We start from the raw sequence: 18,797 nt of genomic DNA on the forward strand, positions 1-18,797 counted from the left end.
TTAAAAAACAATTTTTTAAAAAATTTGAAACACATCTAAATCGGTTATACTTATAACCGGTTTAGTTATTTATATATAAATTGGTTGCTCAGGGGACCGGTTTAAATAGTATCTCATCCTTCCATTTATTTTTTTTTTTTAAAAAGATGTTTTAGGAACGTACTCTTTTCCAATTCCTCGAAGAACGGAGTTTTCAGTGAAAAAAATAAGGGACATATGCGCACGCTTGATTATTCAAGGTCCAAGCATGGATACGTGTGCGTGTGTGTTGCTGGATAACCAAATAGAAGATCAAAACATAAAAGACTAATTAAAGGCTCAGTTGGGGTCACATGAGATGTATAGCTATCAAATAGCAGACGCCAAGAAAACTATAAGAAGAAGCAGTCAGATTTAGATGCTCTTGTTGCTAAAGCCCAGCAAGACGCAGCCAAAACGTCATTTACCACTTTCCCATCTTCCACAGCCTTTTCCTCTGCTTCAGAGAAAACCCTGTGAATGCTTCAATTATATTATTATTCAACCATGAGTTTCAGCGACATTGATTGTATATGCGAACTCCCAAAAAATGATTGATGAATGAATATATAAGATTATCATGAACTCATCCTACAAACTGAACTTCAAGTGCCACATGTGGATCGTATATATCTATCTAGCTAGGCCAGGACGAACCATACCATACCACTGCTATTTTTGGAATTAAAAGGTCTCATCTTATTAAGATTTCCTTGACACAATAACAAAGCAAATCTAACAACTAATAATTGGGATCACAGCAGTGAAAGTGAAATCGTTAGGGTTTTATATGAAGAGTACTACAAAATTCAGACCATCCCATGTACAGGGAAGTTATTGCATCCACAGTAGGTAGGCTCCTCCAAAGTAACATCTTGAGGCAACATTATTTCTTGGAATTCGGAAACCATATTATGAGAGTAATTAAGCAGAGAGCTCATGTCTGCCCAACTGGTAATAGTACTTTCCGTTGAAGTCGTCGTGGCCGTCGATGACTCCATTACTCCACTGTAACTCTGAAACCCATCCATTTGCTGCGTCGTAGTACTGTTCACACAGCCCATCTCGCTCAAATCGTTGTTCGGGAAGTTTTCAATATTCTGAAACCCTTCAAATACGTTCGACGTACTACTGCCATTAGTGTTTATCACTGAGTTTTCAACTGGATATAGCTGGTCTTGCGGGAAGAAGAAGCAAGGGTCACATTCATATGGGTATGGAGGGAGATGATGATCATCAGGGGAGAATCTTCCACCTAGTTTAGTCAACAAGCTTCTTAGATTGTTGAGATCGTAGGGCTCTTGGAAGGAAGAAGAAGCACTTGCAGAAGGCTGATGATGCGTGCTGCACAAAGGACGAGTTTGGTTCATCAGCACCAAATTATTAGTCTGTCTCTTAAGTTCTTGCTTGAGGGTGTTAGCTCGGCGAGCTTGGGCTTCTTGTTGCTTACGCTGCTTCGCCATTAGCTTCTTCTTGAGCCTTGTGTTCCAGTAGTTCTTTATATCATTATCGGTTCTCCCTGGTAATTGCGCCGCTATTATAGACCACCTATGTACATTTATTATATGCACTGTTTATAACTATTCTCAGAAGGAAGAAAATATCATGATCTTTTGCGTGTGCGTGTGTTTAACATATTGAACAGTAGTACAGAATTATTAAGTCACTAATTAATTACCTGCTTCCAATATTAACATACAGGCTGCAAATTATGTTGTCTTCTTCTTCTGAGAAACCTCCATGCTTGATGTTGGGACGAAGATAATTCAACCATCTCAGACGACAGCTTTTCCCGCATCTCTTGAGCCCTATAAACCCCATATTAAGTGACAAACAAGCTTAGTTTGTATGGAATTTTGGGTTCTGAATCAACAAGGGCAAGAAAACTTGGTAATTAGTATGTGCATGTATTTATCAGAAATCAGAGGGCGATTTGTGAATTAACTGATACATACCTATCTTTTGAGGAAGCGCTATCCAGTTGCCGCCGGTGCCGTGCTGTTCGATGTAAGCTTTGAGTTTGGCGTCTTCCTCCGGCGACCATGGCCCTTTCTTCACGTTGGCTTTGTCGCAGCAAGGAGCCCTCCCCATCGATACTCTCTCTGTGTTCACTGATTGGATGTTGATTTGAGAGTATCGATCACTTTTAAAAAAAGCCAATCTCGTCGAGGACGATGATGGAGGTGGTGATGATGGTGATGGTGATGAAGGTGATGAAAATATTGTTGGTTATATATATATATATATATAAAGAGAAGGTGAGAGACAGAGTAAAAGCAGCCTGGAGAAGGTGAGGCAGCTGGGTTTCAAAAAGGTGAATATTATAAAAATAAAGTAAATGAAGGCGAAGCTTTATGTGTGAATTAAATAACGAACATATTGGACATGCCAGGGCAGGAGGCCGATGTTTTTCTAATTGTGTGTTTCTTAGAGTAGAATCTATTACATGGTTTATCTTTTTTTCCCACCTATCCCCTCTCTCTCTCTCTCATATATTAAATGCCGGTGGTACGAATTATTGTTGTGGAAGGGATTGATGAATGGATGATGATGATGATAAGACATGAGACATGCATGTGCATGCAATTAATGGGACCGAAGAGATGGTGGTTAAAGTGATCGCATTTGATATTATAAGTCTATTTTAACCTATTTTACCGGTAAAAAATTTTTTTTCCTCTCTCCTTTATAAATAAGATCGAGGAGTAGGTTTTGAAGCGTCGATTCATTATATAATACCTAGACCAAGCTATATATGACACTTCCACTATACTCATGACAAAGAAAGAATATTATGAAGACCTCATGCTTTGTCCTTCCACAAAAACCAAAAAGCCACTATTTTATTTACCCGTCAAAGTTAATTCATATTGTCCGTTGCCAGTTCATTTTTAGAAAAATCTCTCCTGCTCCTCCAGTTTTGGGTTGATGAAGAAAATTGTGGCTGCAAAACCATTACAAAATGTGTCTTGCTTACAGAATCCAGTTAACAGAGAGAGAGCTTTGCAAAGGAGTGAGGGAGAAAGAGAGAAGGCTAACTGAGAAGAAACAGTGAAAAAGCTGTGAGATTAATTAATACAAAGAAACAGATAATCAGTGAGTTACTATATTATATTTTTCGATAAACTCAAATTACAATATTATATGACATGCATGGTTTTCGTTACGGTAGGTGAACGGCCAACTTAGTGATCCTTATTTGAAGTCCTGAAGGTTAGAGAGGGAGAGAGGGAGAGAGGGAGAGAGATACCCCCCACTTTGAAACATATGCATGGATTTATGAATTTTGAAGAGAAAAAAGAGGTCTGAAAGTAAGCAACAATGGAATAGATAGCTTGGGAAATATGGAGCATTGATATAATTACTTAAGTACCATTACTAATCCTGAGGTTCAGATGCAGTTAAAAGGGATATGATGGATATCAACCACGTTCAACAAACATGACTAATAAAAGGTCCACTTGGTACCTTCTTAATTTCTTATGGGCAGCCCTTTTCATCACCAGAAGGGCCAAAATATAAAATTTAATTAATTAATTAATTAATATGCAAAATATATAACTCATGTAAGCTAATCACTTTTATCACATGTATTACGTCTCAGATTAAATCCTCTTATTCTCTGCCTCATCCTTTACTATCATGTAAATTTTATCAAACTTGAATGCGCTTTATATATTGGTATATAAAACATAAAATGAGCCTTATTTGTAAGGAGAATTTTAGTTAAGGACCACTATAGAGATTTAATTTTATGTGGGTCTAAAAAAAATTTGAAATTTAAATTTAATAAAGTTAAAAGAATTTTAATGGTAAAAAAATCAAAACCCCTTAATTTATTATACAGAATCACCACCTGTTATTAATTTTCTTACTACACTTGTTAATTTACTAATATCACTTATAAACTACACCTGTTTGTTAGACAATCAGTAACATTAATTATTAATTTGTTAATTTTAGTTGTTAATTTACTACATAAGTTATAAATTACAAGACATGTCATTAATTTATAATTGATGTTAGTAAATTATAAGGTCTGTCAATAATTTACAATTGATATTAATAAATTAACAAAGTTAATAATTTAATAATTGATGTTGCTACTTATGATTGAAACATTAATGTTAAGTCTTATATAATTATTGACATATTTACTCATGTAATTTGCAACTCATATTCATAAGTTAATAAGTAAAGTAAAAAAAGTAATAATTAGTGATTCCTTAGACTTATTTCCTCTTAATTAAATTGAAATTTTAGAATATTTTGGACCCACTTGAAATTAAATCTCTATAATGGTCTTTAACTGAAATTCTTCCTTATATATAACTTGTGATGAGTAGTGTAAGTTTGTGAATTGTTATGATTTTTACAAAATATAATGAATTTTGATCCTTGAAATTTACTTCAATTATATATCAGTTTAGTTTTTAAAATTTAATTTTCATTACCTAAACTCTTTAAAATTTTATAACCATATACATAATTAGACCTTACATTATTATTTCTCCTCCAAACCAAAAGAATATTGAATATGGTTTTAAAATTTTAGAAACTTGATTGATAGATATTGATGGATAAGGAATTGGTGGTTGGAGCAAGCATCATATACAAATTAAAATATATAAAGTAAAAATCATCACTAGCTCGATCTCTAACCACTTATATAATTTGAGAAAGAAATAATTTATGTTTATCACTGTCCAAAAAAGAAGAAAATGCACAATTTACCCGACTTCATGTCTTCGATATATATTTTAAAAATGGTAATGGAGAAAAAAGAAAACTTATTAAATTCATTATATGAAAACGTACGTATAGCAGTGGAATAAAGCTACAGGAGATCTTGCGACATTGTCATCGAATATTATGGTTGGAGCTGAACCCCAGCCACACGCAAGAAACTACTGAGAAAAAAATGGATATAAGAACTCATGACTCGATCATGAATGGAGCGTGAAGAGTAAAAGTCAAAGAAAACAAAAGCAAGTTTATCTTATCTATTCTTTCTTTCTTTCTTTTTTTGCCTTTAACTGTGTTTGTTAATTTGGTAATATATATGGGTCTCGTGCTTTGAAAATTGAAATTAGAGTGAAAAAGAGTTACTCAAACTTTTCAACAAGACGAAGGAAACGGTCTTCTTGGTAGGCCACCATCTCCATATATCACTCTACACAATAATGCTTGGGTAATCGTGGACCTAATACCTTTGAAAGAGTCTATTTTTAATTTTGACCGACTTTGAATGAAATACAGCTCATGTCCACTTTAATTTCCATACTATGTTCTTCTTAATTTTGTGCTTAATTACTACCTGCACTATATAATGTAACTTTTAGTCCTTTTAAATTTGTCTTAATTATCAATTTAGTTTTTAAGTTTAATTTTTATCTATTTAATTTCTTAAATTTGTCTTAATTATTGATTTAATTTTTATTATTTAAAGATAAAATAATGCAATTGAAATTTGCTAACATAGACAATAAAATATTGATGATAATATGTAAATTAATTAAATGAAGTATAGTTATTTATGTAGGAAAAAGGATTAAAATTTGAAAAAAAAAGCAATCAAAGACTTCTATATAAAATTTTTATTAATCAAGAATTAGTTGTTGTTATGATCCAAATGGATGCTTATCAATTTAAATTAGTTTTTTTTTTCAACAAGTATCCATTTGAGTTTTGATAATAATTTATTTTAAATTAACAATAGTCCATTCGGGTTTATTAACTGATATAAATTTCATATGAAGATTTTTAATTGCTACTTTTCCTTAAAAATTTAAAAAAAATGACGAACAGGATGCATCATAAAGAGCTAGATTGAAGGATAATTTATTCTCATTTATCTACATATACATGCTAAGGTAGCAACACACTTTGCACATTAGATTAATTTAAAAGTTAACTTATATTTTAAAATTTACTCTCTTCGTTTAAAAATATAAGGCATTTTTCAAGAGTTAGATATTAATATAAGACATTTTTAACATTTTAAGATGTAATTAATATTTTTTTTTGAAATATGCCCTTAATAAATGAATCATTTTATATTTATTTGTAAATAAAATATCCTATTAAATAAGAATAAATATAGAAAGATAATGTTAGTTTGAAAACAATTAACTAATTTATTAGAGATAGTATTTAATTAAAAATACCTTATATTTTTTTAAAGGAGGAAGCAAATGATTAACGTGATAATTTAAAATGAGAGACTAAATTGATAAAAATTAAACTAAAAAGATCAAATTAATAATGATACAAATTTAAAGGATTAAAAACTACATTCTCCGAAAGTAATTATTATTCAAAGTGACCATGCATATTTTTGAAATAAAACTAAAACTAAAAAATCATTTTTGAAATAATGAAAGTATTTAACTATATATGAACCACATATGTGTATATTAATAAAAATTAGTTTCTTGTTTGTATTATACAAATTATTTTTTACTTAGACGGAATAGTTCGATTAAAATGATAATCATTTTAAAATTGATGGAGTATTAACTATTAAGCTCTTGTTAATAAAATTGGTGACTTGTTGACTTGTTTTTCAGTTATATTATTAAGTTACAGATTTTTTTTTTCCTTGTTCACCAATATTTGGAATAGTTGGCCGCCAGGTTAATATAATTGGTCGCTTGATTTTTCTTAAATTTATTTAAGAAATGGCCGTCTAAGTACAATACTAGTCAGTCATTTAAGCATCGTCATCGTACCGTGGCGGATGCTTCTTAAAATTAATTGGGTCGTCTTGATAATTTTCGACCATGTGGTGCTTTTCTTCCCCCTTTCTTCGATTAAATTTCTAGAACATTGTCTTGGTCAAAGAACAGTAAAACGTAAGTACTCTGTTGTAACGTTGCTTTTACTGGTCAATAATTGCATTAATCACTCACAAAAGATGTGACTTTTTCAATAATGACATCAAGTTTACGTGAAGGTGTGACAGAAAGAAGGGAAAAAAAAAAATGGGATAATGTCTAAAATGATTTGACACCAGACAAGAAGTTAGACCAATACTCGTCAAAATTCAAACTTTCACTTATCAAATATTCAATTATTTTAAAATCTCTTCATTGATATTCACCTTAAAAGGTTTTGCCAATTGTGAGATTTTATAGTGATAAAAGAAGCCTCACATCAAATGAAATTAAATTGAAGTAGAGATATACAAGTAAAAATGACTTCTAAATTTAATATCTTAAAATTTTGTGTTAAAATATGATGTCTTACTTTTTATGTGTTCTTCTTCCTCTTTTCAAGGTGCTTCTCAGGTTGAACAAGTAGCATCAAAGCCTCCCTCTGATAAGGGATCTAGAATGAGGATGAACTCACTTTTCTCTATAAAATAGGCGGACGACTTTGTGTTGAGTAGTATAACAAAACGTGAAAAGGGGGAAAGTCTCATGATGGAACTCATTAATCTTGAAAAACACAGAGTTACTTAACATATATAGCCTATCACTTCTTTTTTTGGGCCAAATATTGTCTATTACTTCCTGAACTGTTATATTGAGAAAACGCTCAAAATTCAAAATTCTGAAGTTATTCCACTCGTAGCTTACTTCCCTTGCGTTGAGGCTTTAAAATGATAAGGTACTAAAATAAGGAAATTTTGCAAAAATAACTCATGTTATAAAACTAAATTAAATAAACAGCTCAATATTTATTATATTTTATATTATAGTCAATTTATTATACTTATTAATGATATATTGTTGTATATCAATGATAATTCCTTTATAAATTTTTAAAATTTCAATAATAAATTTTTTATATATCAATGTGAACTGACTATATTCTCAAATTTTTAAAAATTTGGTCCATATTTTTTGGGTGTAACTATTTTTTTGGTCACTGGACCAATTTATCCCCAAAATAAAACATTTGATATGGGGATGATAGCTTAACCGACAATTCAAGAAACCTTTCAATTTTTTTTTTATTTCTTTCATTTTTTTGTTTTTGGATAGAGAAAGGGGCCAGAGCCCAAATACAAAAAAATTGAGAAAATTCAGGGGATTTAGATCCCATACAATCCTTTTGCACCAAGTCCCTCAGAAATGGGGAAGCTGAATCAAAAAGAGCATAGAAGACCTCATATTAATTTTAGTAGAACTTGGCTACGACTTGATGTTCTGGGCCTCAAATACGATGTGGTTTGAATCTTTTGGGAATTTTGTATTAATTTTTATTGACTTAAAATAATATTTAAAAAACTATAGGGAGCTCATACATTTCTACTCTCTTTTTCTCTAAGTTTTAGTTTTACATTTAGTTTGCATGTGGGCAGAAATTTCTTTGGTTGACTGTTTATTCTTTCTGAGAAGAAATGCATTCTTTTTTAAAGCATTTCCAGATTCAAAATAATTAATAAAAAGAAATTATTTATTTAGTTCATGCAGTTTTGATCCAGTTATGATTTTATCCTTGAATGTCAACTTGATGCAACTTAATCCTTCAAATTTTAGCCATTTAATCCATTCGAAAAGCATTTTATGACTCAGTTACAGCAATTGGAATTGCATATATTACTATAGACCATCAGTTTTATTGGGGGAAAAAAATACACAAAGAAAGCAACGCTAGTTGCAGAAAAGTTAGATGCGTGACTGCCTAAACTTAAGCTTTAAAGAAAAAACAGGCCCCTAACTCTATGAACAAGCCAACATTACTGACAAGAGAAGGTAAAGGTATAAGAGTAGACAAGGATGAAACCAGCGATTCAAAAAGATATTGAACCAAACCTGAAGGTAAGGGTAACAATCACTACTACCAACCAGGAAAATTTCAGACTGCAATGAGCTACATGGTTGATACATCAAATGATGATGGAGAAGTGATATGATATGAAAGATGAACAACTTGTGACGCTCGGATTGTTATTTTGGCAAAGGATGCATTCTGTAAAATGGCTATCTCAGCTCAACGGTCCATTTTTTCTCATCCTCTATGAGACCCATCTGCAATTTTGTAAGAACAGTATATAGTTTCTGTGATACAGCTCCAACACCACCTTTTCCATATGATACTCTGCAAACATTAAACAACTACCGTTAATTACTAATTCTCTCCCTCTTTTTTTTTTTTTCCCTTTTATCCTTCTCCACAATTCCGATATAAGTATTTTTGTCATCCTCACATCATCCCGCCATGCTTGTTAGCAATGTCCACTTAGAAACTCTAATCAAATTGCGCAATCAAATAGAATTGATATTCATGAAAATTGAGTGGTGAATGAATGATGCATGCTCCATGTGAAAAAGCAAGAGATGAATTCAATACCCAAAGTGTACTTTCTTCAGAAAACAGAAGCACATATTAGTAAATTTCGTTTGCTTAGATGCAGTTTATCAGATATTTGTCATGAGGTTCTTCAAAGAAAACAATGACATGAGAACAAGAAAAGTATTCAATACACAGTATGCATCATATAGAATCACAAGTAGCTTTTTTGAGTTACTTAGATGCAGCTTATTGGGTATATGCTATTTATGTTCTTCAAAAAAAAAAAAAAACACGTGGACAGTATTTACCAACTCAGCAACAAATTATTGGCTCCATCAAAAGGTTTCCACGTCATAATTTAACTATAAAACCTAATAGCAAGTTTCTAAATAGCCGTATCAGTTCCGTTCCTCTTTGTTTCCCGTTACTAATTTTCATGCTCAGCGATGCATGTGAACCTGTTTGTTAAATGACTTAAATGCACCGTTGTAAATTGTTCAGTGTGGCTAAAACTTACCTCTTGCCAAGATATGTAACACTTCCTACGGGTGACACAACCACGGCTGTCCCAGTGCAGAAGACTTCATCAGCATCAAACAATTCATCTACTGATACTAGTCGCTCCTCAACCTGCATACATCAGGGATCATTTGGAAATGAATAATACCTCGGCACTTTTCGCTCGTGATAATAGAAAACTCACAAGCTTCAGGCTCGTGCTAATATCAAAGTAGGAAGTCTAACAAAGTCTACTATAGAGGTATTCATAGCAAGATTGCACCCTAAGTGGATTTGGACAACCTCCTGGTAGGCTCATGACAAGGAAATGAAAGGGCACATGGAGGTAGGGGAGAAAGAGGAGTGATCAATACCTAAGTTGCAGATGGTCAAGAGTTACCCCATAGTTGTTAGGAAAGACTTTACATCCCAAAACAATAAGTAGACTTTTGAAGCACCGATAGCAATCATTACAGTCAAATCAAGATTCTCAACAAAGTGAATGAGCAGAGAAAGAGGAAAGTCACTATAGATGACTTCTCAGGGAATTAGATCCCAAGATGTAAAGTTTTAAATTTCAGGTAACAAGTATCAGAAACTAGAGTGGAACTCTAGTAGCATGTACGTTATTAATCATTCAATTTACAGAAGAAAATTTAAAGTTAGGAAAGATCTACAATTCTCTCATAACAAATATATTTCAACAAGCAGGTCTAGATTAATCACTTGTCCGAGTATAACATACGCATCATTGATTTTTGCAGATTTTAATAGCAAAGCCAAGCTATGTAAGAAATAAAATAGCAAAAATGTTAGGTCTCAAACAGAAAACATATATCAATGATCCCTTCCACTGAATCCAATACCTGGAAACCTTCGCTATGAGCGACATCAATTATACTTTTACGAGTGATGCCTGGTAGGATAGTACCTCTAATAGCAGGAGTCGAAATAACATTGCCCTGCAAGAACATGGAAACAAGGCCAGCATAATGTAGTCAGCTCAAGTAAAATATGAAGGAGGACATCGGGCAAAGTAGCAGTAACAAAAGATAGAATTGCTCAAATGAATTAACATTGGAACAGAGTACGAAAACATTGTAAAATACTGCAAGATTGAAAAAATTTAGAATCGTGAACATGATAATTGTATGCAATTACAGTTTTATTTATTAGCACAAAAGAGGCCTAGGATAAACTCAGCAGTAGTTACATATTAGGAAGAGATTCTGAGGGCATCATCTTACATAAAAAGGTTTAAGTATTGTGGTTAAAAATTGTCTATCCAATGTACATGTCATATTGTAATTCTCTATTGAGCAAGGTGATGGGCAAATGGCACATCATATATGATTGAGTCCAGTACCTTGACAACAAAAATGTTGCAGGAAGAAACCTCTTCCAAATATTTTTTATGCACACAGTCAAGGTATAAAACATCAGAGTAGCCTTTCTCTTTTGCTACAGCTTGAGCCCTCAGCACCTGGAAAAAAAGATCACAAATGTGCACATGCACACACATAGAATAAGTGAGGAAAAAATTTAAAAAACAAAAATAAAACAACAGACAGAAAGAAAGAAAGATTACAGCATGCTAGTTAGCAAGAAATGGGAGATCAAAACTTACCAAGAACCAAAGATTACTTAAGTCAACCCTCCAAAATGAATGTGACAAAGGTCAAATCAAAGTTCTTTAATTTAATAGTTTTACTCTGATTAAAATTACAAAGATGAGGAATTTTGGAACTCTGGAATTTTAAAGCGAGCGGAAGAGGGAATCTGACACCAAATTTAAGAAAAAGGAAAAGAAACAGAAAAGGGATTGCAAGGATGGCTTACTGCAGCATAGTTTCCTATGGTCTTCACACCTCCAGTGCCCCCAGGAGTAGCTCGGTGGAATTCATTCTCAACAATCAAATTGATAGGTGCCAAACCTTCCTGTCATGATATTTATACTCTAAATTTTTAAAAGGCATGTAAGATAAGTAATCATTACAATTTTAAAACAAATGGCCATAGAATAAGTAGAAGATAAAACGTGTATAGGTAAAACAGTCAGCAGGCCTAGATATACTACTGATGACATCAACCCATTCAATTTTCTGTTTTCTTTTTTTTCTTTTTTAAAGATTCAACCTCTTCAGCCACATCATGACATCAACAAATAACATAAATGCTATTATTCTTACTACTGATGCATCCCATTCTTTACACTATTCACAACCCCTAAACATTAAGCCATTCTGGACATCATCCCCCAAAAGTTATGTCACTTTAAGATTCTAATTCAAAGTACAAGATAACCTTTTCATTTCGTTATTTATATACACAAAGAATATAATGAAAACTGATTCAAACAAAAGGAAAATATGCCATATTCATAAGTAGCAATAAACACTTCAAGTGCTGTGAAAAGTATGGAACACCTAACCTTGAAGTAGTTTCCAACCGGTGAAACATATATTAGAAAGGTATATTCTGGAGCAGGTGCAAGACCAAGTACAGCTCCCGTTCCCATTAGCAATGGTCTAATATACAAGGAACCTTTACCTGGAGGAGGAACCTGAAGCAAAATTTTCACTGATGAATCTAACATTGAGCATAAAGCCACAAACTATAAATTGTTATATGGCAATGATAGAATTGTATGCTACCCAACGTTTGTTTGCTATGACAGTAGCTTTTACAGCTTCCACAAACTGCTCTACAGTAGGCGATGGCATGCACATCCGCTCAGCACCAATCTTCATCCGCACAGCATTTTCCTCTGGACGAAAGAGGAGTACATTCCCATCTTGTTTACGGTAAGCTTTTAAACCTTCAAATAATCCCTATAATAGACAATAGTGAAGAAGAGAAGTAGATTCTTGACCAAGACCAAATAAACATAACATGAAGAAATCAGATTCAAATAGATAGGATACTAATTAGACTTCAATTACAGTCACAGATTATACAATTACCTAACAGATTAAGTGCACCATTGTTCCTGCAACAAGTTTTTTCTAGTTTTCGTTATTCACAACCAACATAAGGAAAAAATTATTTTAAAAAGCCATTGCAGTTGAAAATCAAAGCCTCATGTTTCTTAATATAGAAACCAAATTTAGTATTAGAACCACATCTGGTGTAATACCCCCAGCCAGGTTTTTGAAAAGACTAGAAGTTCTATATATAGTTAAATTCAGATAAGAAGGAAAATAATTTCCATGAGATAAAGTAACTACTCAGCCAAATTACTAAGGTTCATCAGTCAGGTTCTTACACAGATGAAACAGACCTACACAATTATTCACTGGTGCACATGGGCCAACATTGAAGGACATAAAAGTCACAATAAACACCACGAATGACTTTGAAAACTCAAAAATTTCTCATGAAATAACTTCAGCATTAGCATTTACCAGAACTTTGACATATTAAAGGATATATATACTATCCCAAAACGCTTTGCATGAACATAATTTAGTGCGCAAATAAAAAACTAACCTGCCCATAATTTAAAACTCCAGCTGAGGGGCTCATTTCAATGTTCCCAAAGCGCTGTAATTCGCCTTTAGAAAAGCTTCCATCTTTATTACATTTCATTATATACATATAGTCGGTAGGTTGGAGACCAAATCCAATGCTCTCCCAGTCTACGTCGGCAATATCAATTGTTCCACTGCGACGTTCGCAAAAGCACCGCAAGACACAAACCAAGCGATGTATGAAAATAATTGTATCAAGTGATAAATCTTCCTAAGGATCATCGAGCAATTAGAGACATAATTATGTGCAATGAACGGCGTATACTGTATTTGCATGGTCCGCATAATTTCCCTCCCATCCAGTAGCCCCAAATTAATTACAGATGAAAGCAGAGCGAAACAGGCAAGCAACTGAATTATCATTCTTAGCAAATAAGTCAATTTGTTTTCAGTTGTTAAAGTTACAGAATATATGCATTTCCAATCGATCGTTTTAGAACTAAAATGTAAGAAGAGCTAACCCTTGAAGAAAGCATATCTCAGTCGAAAGATAAGGTTTTTATGGACATAAGCAGTGAGAAGTACTAGCATACCAAATATACAAACGCAAACAAGACCGGTTCAATGGGGGAAAAAACCAAATAAAATCAGTATTAGAGCAAAAAAATAGTAATATAATGTACCGACCTGTGGGCATCGGATAGAGAAGCATAACACCTTAGAGGAGAAGCAGCTCGCAGAACACTCTGAGAAGCAAAAGGGAACTGCTCTTGGAGCTGCAAACATGGGTTCAAAGTGAACGATATGTTGCAACGAAGAATAAGAGTAATAACCTGTGATCGAGATTTCGTGGAGTAAGGAACGAGAAGCGAAGAAAAGTGAGTACCGTGAGAGAGAGAAGCGAAGAAGAGTTGAGCTTGGCGAAGGGCTGAGGAGGGAACGCAGGAGGGTGGCGAGAGGGGTAGATCGGGTAAGTCGGTACAATGCCCGTCAGCACGGCGCTAGTCTCCATCTGTGTGTGTGAGAGTCTCTGGAACGAAGTCAAATCCGAAAGCAACGAGGAAGAAGAGCCAGCGCACGGCGGCCTGGTCTCTGCCTCACGCTCACTATTGTATTGGCTATTGGTATGGAGTTGGGTGGATGGAGAATGACATATACGTGAAACATGATTTAATTCAATTTAAATCTTAAAATATTAAATTTTAAAAATTTATAAATTTAATTTTTAATTTGATAATTTTATTATGATTAATTTATAATTTATTTTTAAAATTTTAACATGATTGAAAAATAAATAAATTTTTTATTAAAAATAAAAATATAAGTTATAAATTTATTATAATAAAATTAAAAATTAAAAGTTAAATTTTTAAATCTTTAAAACTTGATGTTTTAAGATTTAATGTAAATTAATTAATTTCCTCAGAATATATCCGTCATTCTTCTTAGGTGAATGAACCTCCCTCGAGTCTCAATATTTATTTTTAAAAATGATGACTTCTTTTTTTTTTTTTGCCGACTTTTAAAAAGTCGACTTTTAATGCATTGTACTGTAATATTGTAAGATAAGAGTACTATAATTCATAATTATAAGATGTGACTTGTTTTTTAAATTTCGTATAATGCATATGATGGAATGTTAGTCTTATATTATTTATTAATCTCCATATAACTCATTTCAACTGGACTCTATTCAATTTTATTTTTACTTTTTTATAGTATTACCATTTTATTGGCTTTAATTTTTCTTGCTTGACTTTTTATAAAGTAATATAAAATAAATAAGATTTTAAACAATCTCAAGTTATTATCTTCATTGAATAAAATAAATATATCTAGTTTTGAAAGACATAAAAAAATTAAAAGATACAGGGAAGTAAAAACTTGAAGATATTGTGGGTGGTTCTTGAAAGACTTTTGTGCATCCGTACGCTCTCAAACTTACATAGTGCCTTCCACTAAAATTAAGGTCAATCAGCAATTGAAGAATTATATTTGTTGATACTATATTTTTACCAAAATACTATTTATAATATTATTCATTAACAAATGAATAGTACTAAAAATAAATAACGCTTATATATGTCAGAATATTGGGGTTTTTTTTTTTGGGGGGGGGGGGAGCTCAAAGATAATAAATGGCTGACTGTTTTTGTAAGGTAGGTATTAATGATATTTCTTGCTGAAGGAATGAATTTCTTTCCACTAGTAAAAAAAAAATATTTCCTCTAAAAGGTTAAATATTTAACAATATAAAATATTTTTAATCTGTGTAAATATTATTTTTTAAAAAGTATTTCTATTAAATAAATTACTTTATACTTATTTTAAAGTAAAATAATATATTAAATAAAAATAAAAAAGATTAATTTAAAAATAAGTAAATATTTTATTAAAAAGTAACATTTAATTAAAAATATTTTATATTTTTAAATGGATGGAGCAATAAATTGCTGTGCAATGACTTTTTAACCTTGAAATTTGGGAAATTAACGTTTTGGGATTTTAAATTGTGACATTTAATGTTGGAAAAATAATAATGAAGGATTGTTAGAAAAAATTTATACCAATTAAAAATTAATTATTGTTAAAAATTAAATAAAAAAATTTTAAATGAACTATTATTAATTTAAAATAAGTTGTTATTAAAACTTGAATTTATATTTATTGGTAAAAGACTAACCTAAATTGATAAGTATTTATTCAAATTTTGACTATAAGTAATTCTTAACTAATATAAATTTTCTCTAACAGTCTTTAGTTGATTTTTTTTTATTTTTTTTACAGGGACAAAGTCAATCAGTCTTTTTTAATTTATGACAAAATTAAAAAAAAATCATGTGACATGTACCTCGAAGGCTCGAACAAAGCACAACTTTGCAAAACCATAGACATTAATATCGATCAGCAAATAATTAATTTATTATAATCTACTAAGTTTTTTTTTATGAACAGTCATAGAAATGTTTAATTGCAAAGTTAAGCCAAAATTTTACTTTCCTTGTCCTAAATTATAAGATATGTTTAAATAAAATTACACATATCAATAAAACTCATTTAATACACCTTACAACCTGATTTTTTTAAAATAAAAATATAAAATTTTAAAAATACTCTTCATTTAGTGCTCCTTTATTAAAAAAATTATTAAAAAAGGAGGATATATAAGAAAAAAAATATTAATAAAATATTATTAATGAAATTTAATTTTGTCATAGTATCTTACATTGTGGGATATTAAATTTTTTTAAAAAATATCTTATAATTTAAAATGAAGGTAATGATATAATGTTAAAAAATGAAGTATTATTTTCTTTATATCAAAATTCCTCCGAAAGATTTCAAAAAAAAAAAAATCCTTCCAGGTCCTTTTCAAAAGGTATATGTGGTTTCGACGGAGAGGGTCCTCTCTCCTTTCTATACTCAATGATTGGATTATCTCTAAACAGGTGAGATTTAACATCTTACAAAAATATTATTATAATATTTTTTCAGTCCTTAATATAAAATCAGAGACGGATCTACAGGGGTCAAGGGCCCTCCCCCCCCCCCCAATGGATTGCATGGCTTTGGTAGAAATTTTATCTTTTCTTTGCAAAATAATTTAAACTAGATTTTAGCCCCCCCTTCTTATTTTATTTTCAGTTTAGCCCCCCCAATCATGAAAGTCCAGATCCTTCCCTGTATATAATATTTTTTTTTTACTGGCGAATATTAGTGAAAAATGTAGGACACTCTGTAAAAAGTAAGTAGCATTAATGTTATTTCATAAATGCTCTTATTAATTATACCGTAGATAGATATTATATAAGAAAAAAAAATCAAAAGATAATTAAAATGTATTGATTTTAATTGAAAGATAATCATAAAAAGTAATAAAATTTTTTTTATTATTTCAATGATACCAAGCAATTTTAACTACTTTAAATAGTTAAAGGGTAGGATTTATGTATTTAACCTTATATACTTAATATACTTATATCTAATCAAATCATAATAAGTGAATCTTAATATGTTAATAAAATTAATAACAAGAATTTATTATAAAATAAATAATCTATAAAAGATCCATATAACTTGATTTAATTAAAAACAAGATTATTAAGTATATTAATAAGTCTAAATATATAAATTTTTTCATATGTCATATATTTTGAGCCAATAAAAATATTAAATGCCAGTGACAAATTGTCTCAGTGATAATGCCACTTCCTTGTGAACCTAAGATCCAGGTCTGGACCATGCTTTGACATGCGATAGCGGGCATTGTGTTAAATTGATTACTTTTGAAAAAGAATAAAGGGCGCAAAAAAAAAAAAAATAAAGGGCCTTGGATTCAAAAAGAAAGAAGGAGAAGAAGGAGAAAGTATTAAATAACAGAAAATATATAAATAGAATTAAATTGTTAAAATTTAACAAAAATAATTCATGGCTAAAGATAAAAAGTAAAAAAAAAAGATATTTTATAAAATATTTTCATAAATTTTTTTGTCTGTGAAAAAATTTAAAAGTTATTTATCTATTTAGATAATAAAACTTTTAGTCTCAGAAATTTATTTCAATTATCAATTTAATTCTTCAAAGTTAATTTTTATCAATTTGATTCTTTAAGCTTGCATAAACTATCGATTTAGTCTTTATTATTTATATAGGAGCTAACACTATGAAAATTCTGCTGTCACAAATAATAGGATCTTGATACCGGTTATATAAATTATTGAAAAAAAGCGTAACTACTTAGATGGAAACAAAACATACTCAAAAAATTAAAAAAAAAAAAAAGAATAAAACGTAGCGTGAGGGACTAAATGAGTAAAAGTTAAACAAATTTAAGAGTTAATTTATTCTTATTTAACTATATATATACAGAATTCATCAAAATGCTTCATATGTCAAATTAATTTGAGTCAATTTTTTTAAAAAAAATATAAAGGATTAATAAGATAATTTAAGAAAATGTAAGAAATTAAATTGATAAAAATTAAATTTAAAAAAATTAAATTGATAATTTAATCAAACTTGAAAAATTAAAAAAATTTCATTATCTCTGTCCAGTTTTTTATTATTTTAATTAATATTATTATTATAAAATATTGAATCTCAGCCCTTAAAATTAGGTGACCCGATGGTGGAAATACGAGGAGAGGTTGCAAGGATTTTCATTTTTTTAAAAAAATAAAAATAAAACACATATAACTTAAGAAATTCTTTTTGTTTTTTTTGTTTTTTTTCTTTTGGGCCAGGTATCAGTTAAGTAGAAGTTCTGATTTCAGAATTAATTACCAAAACCAATTTTTTTCATAGATTGTCTCGCATAATACCCTTTGCCTGGATTGACCAATTTTATTTATTTTTTTTTTCTCGGTGAACCGCTTAACCCATGATTAAATTCCCACGTTAGGGGCGAGCTCATTTTTTAACAAAAAAATAGTACAGAAGAAAGAAACGTGGCAGAAGATAAAGTCATAACAACCCCGCCAAAGTCGTAGCTGAGGATCAATAAAATCCAACATAGATTCCGATGTAACCTCAGACTGTATTTTTTATATCATGTGTCTTTTGAACAAG

The 18,797-nt window shown here is 30.9% G+C and overlaps 2 protein-coding genes across 2 annotated transcripts; both read right to left on the minus strand.

Moving 5' to 3' along the window:
• Nucleotides 1-782: 782 nt before the first annotated feature.
• LOC129311989 (transcription factor RAX3-like) lies at nt 783-2,321 on the minus strand. Its single transcript, XM_054954524.1, has 3 exons — nt 1,974-2,321; nt 1,697-1,826; nt 783-1,566 (listed from the first exon to the last, which is right to left on the minus strand). Exons 1-3 carry the CDS (start codon nt 2,107-2,109, stop codon nt 828-830), a joined length of 1,005 nt encoding a protein of 334 aa, XP_054810499.1. The 5' UTR covers nt 2,110-2,321; the 3' UTR covers nt 783-827.
• A 6,219-nt stretch (nt 2,322-8,540) lies between these two features.
• Nucleotides 8,541-14,357, minus strand: LOC129311848 (branched-chain amino acid aminotransferase 2, chloroplastic-like). The gene is made up of 10 exons (XM_054954320.1): nt 14,116-14,357; nt 13,917-14,005; nt 13,249-13,423; nt 12,414-12,590; nt 12,191-12,322; nt 11,599-11,697; nt 11,126-11,242; nt 10,626-10,721; nt 9,779-9,891; nt 8,541-9,066 (listed from the first exon to the last, which is right to left on the minus strand). Exons 1-10 carry the CDS (start codon nt 14,239-14,241, stop codon nt 8,949-8,951), a joined length of 1,242 nt encoding a protein of 413 aa, XP_054810295.1. The 5' UTR covers nt 14,242-14,357; the 3' UTR covers nt 8,541-8,948.
• Nucleotides 14,358-18,797: the final 4,440 nt, after the last annotated feature.

Source organism: Prosopis cineraria, unplaced genomic scaffold (genome assembly GCF_029017545.1).
Source record: "Prosopis cineraria cultivar Desert tree isolate PC_DT_omini unplaced genomic scaffold, ASM2901754v1 PC5, whole genome shotgun sequence".
Classification (NCBI taxonomy): domain Eukaryota; kingdom Viridiplantae; phylum Streptophyta; class Magnoliopsida; order Fabales; family Fabaceae; genus Prosopis; species Prosopis cineraria.